General features: G+C 40.1%; 1 protein-coding gene across 1 annotated transcript; it reads left to right on the plus strand.

Moving 5' to 3' along the window:
- The first annotated feature begins 840 nt into the window (after window positions 1-840).
- On the plus strand, window positions 841-4,134 carry LOC138003902 (cysteine-rich protein 1-like). Its single transcript, XM_068850212.1, has 3 exons — window positions 841-999; window positions 1,595-1,689; window positions 4,036-4,134. The coding sequence occupies exons 1-3, from the start codon at window positions 960-962 to the stop codon at window positions 4,129-4,131; spliced, it is 231 nt and encodes a 76-aa protein (XP_068706313.1). The 5' UTR covers window positions 841-959; the 3' UTR covers window positions 4,132-4,134.
- The last annotated feature ends 866 nt before the right edge of the window (window positions 4,135-5,000 follow it).

Below are 5,000 nucleotides of genomic sequence, written 5' to 3' on the forward strand. Positions count from 1 at the left end.
AGCTGAATTAACCATCGTAAGAGAGATTTGTGATATCCTCTTTCGAAACGAATTTTGCTCCTTATCCAAAATTTATCGCCAGGTGCTTATTAAGTTCTTTTATTAAGCTCCCCACTAAAACATACTACTACTATACATACAAAGACATGCTAAAGTGGATAGTTCGTCCAGACGCATTATGCGTCCTATGCCCGTGTTTATACTAGACGAATTTAACGTACGCAGAAAAATGTTTGCCCTAGTTCGTCCTAGACGGATTATGCGTCTTATATAGTTCGTCCCGTCTTTACACCAGACGAATAACATGCGAGACGCTTAATCCCGCGCATAACTCTGGTCTTTAAATTTTGCATGTACCGGAAAAGCAGGGACCGCGGAGTACGTTTGAAAATGAGGGGGGGGGGGGGTGGGGGAAGTTTTGGTATGGATAACGGAAGTGTGAGGAGATGTGGAGAGGTTTTGGAGAAAAAAACACCGTAAGAAAAAAGTGGGGGAGGGGGGGGGGGGGGGCTATAGCCCGCGCAGCCCCACTCTGCTCCCCCCCCCCGGCAAGGATTGTAGTTTTGGTCACTGGGGATAGGTCTTTTTCTTTCGGCCGTTGTTTTGTTTAGTTCTGTGTTTTGTTTTACGTAACCTCTGCTCCGGTGCCTGCTGGAGGAACCCACAATTCGTCTGGACGTATATTATGCGTCTCTTGTATAAAAACGGCCATTGATATCTCCTAGCTTGTCGTCCCTGCTTCAGCTCTTTGGTCGCCCTTGTCGCCCTTGGTTTCATAGAAACAAAAAAAAATTGAGAGCCTCTGTTACACTATGACGTCTTCACATGTAAATAGTTTAATTGTCAATTAATGAATAAAATTCCACTAAGGGTGTAGGCGAGTTGCATATCACTCGCGTCTGCCGTCCACCCAACAAGTCTTTAAGACTATTCTTTATTCTCTAAAATTTTGGTCTGCTATGCCCAAGTGTCCAAACTGCAATAAAGAGGTGTATTTTGGTGAGTACGCTGTCAAGTTGTATCAGTGTTAATCACCTCCTTCGTAGAATGTAATTGAGAACGCTTTCGCGGTTAATAGAAACTAGTTATCGACAGTTAGTTCGTCTGCAAACGATTTAGACTGCAGAAAGAGACGAGCGAAGCATATCATAAATTTAATTAAGCTAATTTTCATTTTTACCTGGTTCCTTTTCGGGATCGATTATAAAATAACCCGAGTTAGTTCGTCTTTATATAGCTTTTCAAAGCTTTAAGGAGTTGATTTGCTAAATAATTTCTCAAATGAATTTAAATTCAGGCCATCACATGAGAAATTGACGACAAGCTGTAGAGGTCATTGGCGAGGATCTGATTATATTTATTTCACCAATGTTCGCGAAAGCTTACGAAATCTTCTTGCAGAAGATTTATGACCTTCCTTATCCACAACCTATAAAGATTGGAGTGACAAAATAGCGGTGCAACTGGGACTTCTGTGAAAGCATATCAAACAGACGTATTGCAATTGTTGTTATCATGCTAAATTTTACAAAAATATGCAATCTGGGCAAGAACTATAAATGCATTGTCCTTTATTTACTATTTCTTGTTTTAGCCGAGAGAGTGACTTCTATGGGTAAAGATTGGCACAGGCCGTGCTTGAGGTGTGAGAAGTGCAAGAAGACGCTTTCAGCAGGCAGTCATTCTGAGGTAAGTTCATTTGTTTGGATTGTTTTCTTGCAAAATATGCGATCTGAGTGATATTGGCATTTTAAAAATGCTCAGTCGAGTATTAGCTGCAGCATTTGGATAAAGGCAGAACTTGATGTAAGAATTTGTCGCTACCACAACAACCATACAATCGCAAACAATGCCAATTATTGCGTGTTTTTTGGAGGCTAGCAAAACATATCGAGCTTAAAATTGGCAGGTGTCTTCTCCTTCAATGATGAGTTAACTTTGCACCCCAGGGAAAGGTTGAAACGCGCTTTGGATCTTTGTTTAATATAAAGTGATAATTACTGTGTAAATGAATTACCAAAATAGATCGCTACGCATGCCGGGTGATCTATAATTGAGAAAGTTTGCTCCTAAGAAATAACTGAATGGCGTGGTTAAATAAAATATTATTTTGTTTGTTTGCTAAGAAACCTTTCTAGCCTCAGTTCAAGCTTATAAATACAAAGAACGGTAGGTTGGCCGTCATTTATGCGGATAGTGGTCCAATACCGGCCGCGAAAAATTCTCGTTCACGATCCTCTGTGTAAAACGTTCTCGACACGCCATTGTTTGGTATTGTAAACAGCTTTTATTGTTTTGTCATTATTTCAATTGTTTAGTCTTTCGTTGTTTCGTAAATGGCGGCCAAAAAATATTCTTTTGTTTGTGTGCTAATTAGCCTCACTAGCCTCGTTTGCATGGACAAAATACAAAAGAAATGTTGCTTGACAGCGAGGCTAGTGAGTCTCATTAGCACATAAACAAAAGAATACATTTTTGGCCGCCATTTATTCAGTCGGTCAATTATACATTACGAGAGCTGCTATTCACCCAGAAATTTACGGGCTTAATGAAGGAGAAAGTTTAAAAGAAGCATTATTTCTTGAGAGATAACAATGACTGGTTTTGGTGGTTCTTTAACTAAGGTTTTTGTAAAACGAATGAATGATATCTTCCAAGCAGCGTTTGCAAGTACCCGAGCAGAAATTACCTAAAACAAAAGACAGAAACAAAACAACTCCAAATAAAGACGAATCCCAAGTGACCAAAAACACAATGCTTTCCGGTACCTGTAGAAAGACCCTAGACAGGTCAGTTTACATCAACTATCCAAAAATATATGTAAAATGGAAAAAGAATGGCTTGGTGACTTGTTCAAAAACAGACTTCTACGTTTTCAGCCAACCAGTGAGAGAAGCCAAATATTGCCCGGCTTAGAGGCAGCTGTCTTCTTGTGTTGTCATGGTCAAAGTAATCAAATCAGGCAGAAATTGTCGCCAAGAAAAACACGATTTTCGTTTTTGCAAACGTGCGGTTTAGGTGAGGCTCATCCGTTCTCTGAGCGGCCTATCGAGCCGCCATGTTGGATGGATGTTGGGAGGGAGTGGGACGAGAGACCTTTTTTCTTTCTCCTCCCCTTCCCCCCTCACCTCTTCTGCTTCTGACCTACCCCCTTGGTGGCAATTTAGTCCTCTCCCCAAGCTTCCTCTGCTTCAGAATTTCAAGATGGCGGTCAAAAAATGCTTAGCCCATAACCCCTAAAATACGCCTGCACTGCAGGCTAAGTTCTAGTGGGATCAACCCTTCTTAAGTTGGTTTGGATTGGTTGATAAAACCGTTTGGGTGATCAACTTTTTCAACCGGCATCAAACCAGGTTGACGGTTGAAAAAACACGAGCAGCGACCGCTGCCGTCCACACGAGATTTTTAAAGTTGGCCGCGGGCTCCAGCCATGTTATTTTCCCTAAACTTGTTAACGCGGAGAAATCTGGTAATGACGGCTATTCCCAGGCGTTACCGAGTTTCAATGTGGCCCAGGTTCGTTTCCGGACTCGTGGCCATATGTTGTTGGTTCTTTACTCTGCTCGGAGAGGTTTTTCTCCACATTCTCCGGTTTTCCCCTCTCCTCAAAAACCAACATCTCTAAATTTCAATTCGTTCGGATGCAGGACCTCAGTGAAAACCACTTTTGGGTGAGTGGAGCTTCCTGGGTAAATATCAAAGTTATTTATTTATTTATTTTTCAACCGAAAACGGTTGGAAAAGTGTTCTATTGGGAAACGGTTGATTCCAATAAAATACGATCTATTTGTTATATTTATTGTGAGGGACCGTCGATAAATAGACAGATTTTTAACGTTAATCTCTCATTGGTTGTATGTTCTACATTCGCTGTCACTTAATAACAAGTCGTATCGTCATTCAACTGCAAACTTGGAAACATGCATTTGTAAATATATTGCACTTTTGTTACAAATTTTCTTGTATTTTATTAGAAAAGGAAAGAAGATATCGATTCTCTTAATAATCTCCTCGACCTTTCCTTTTTTGCTTTAGCACGGTGGCAAACCGTACTGTAATAATCCGTGCTACTCAGCGCTTTTTGGAGCTGGAGGTTACGGGCGTGGAGGGACGGAATCCCACAAGTACTGAAGTGTAAGACAAAAAGCATTTAATGTTACTCAATTAACCACTTCTCTTAAAGAGGCTTTTCTGGGATATTGAACGGTTCTGTCGCGAGGCAAGAGAAGTTTTAGCTTATTCTGTCTATTTACGCGCTATACGGTGAAAACAATCTTTATCATCAATCTTAATAAACGTAGTCTTAAACGCTGAGGAAAGATAAAAAGTAAACAAATGCTCGAGCAATATGACTGGGATTGACAACTTAAAACACAACCACAACCGCGGTCTTAGTTGTCTTTGTCTGACAACAAAAGAAACGGCACAACATAATCTTTACCCCAGACTTAGAGGTATCTAACATTCGTAAAGATCTGTTTGCCAAGTTGGTTCCTACACAACGAACTGACATGAACTTGTCAATCATCTGTAATTGATACCAAAGAATTACCCGCAAAGCTTTGACGGAATTTGGGCCAACTGTCCGACGACAATTCAGTTATCCCAAATCTTGAAGAAAGGATGTTGAATAGGATAGAGTAAACTCTGATGCTTCGATTTCGCAGAACAAAACAAAGAGAAATAACTGGTTTGTTCCTTTTGTCTTTTAGTTTTCTTTGCACTTTTCCAATAAATTTGTGAGGGTAATCACATGATTTCGTTTTGCAATTCGGAATAAACAAGTTTAAGGAAATTTTTCAAAGACGAGCAATATTTCACGAGCCCGTTAGGCAAGTCCAATTTGTATGCTTTAAAACTTCATAAGTACTTATTTATTCCAAAAAGCACGAGAAGAATCATGTAATTACTTATTAATAATATTCATGAAAAAATTGCAGACAGTTAAGCAGAAGCAACGTACGTGTACCCCGCAATCAGGCAAAAATTCATCCAGGATT

This window comes from Montipora foliosa, chromosome 5, assembly GCF_036669935.1.
Source record: "Montipora foliosa isolate CH-2021 chromosome 5, ASM3666993v2, whole genome shotgun sequence".
Classification (NCBI taxonomy): Eukaryota; Metazoa; Cnidaria; class Anthozoa; order Scleractinia; family Acroporidae; genus Montipora; species Montipora foliosa.

What these genes read in the sequence shown, in the direction of transcription:
- LOC138003902 (XM_068850212.1), top strand. Translation starts at nt 960, where the DNA reads ATGCCCAAGTGTCCAAACTGCAATAAAGAGGTGTATTTTG. An exon ending in CAATAAAGAGGTGTATTTTG is followed by an intron (nt 1,000 to 1,594) that starts GTGAGTACGCTG and finishes TTCTTGTTTTAG; the next exon opens with CCGAGAGAGTGACTTCTATG. An exon ending in CAGCAGGCAGTCATTCTGAG is followed by an intron (nt 1,690 to 4,035) that starts GTAAGTTCATTT and finishes TTTTTGCTTTAG; the next exon opens with CACGGTGGCAAACCGTACTG.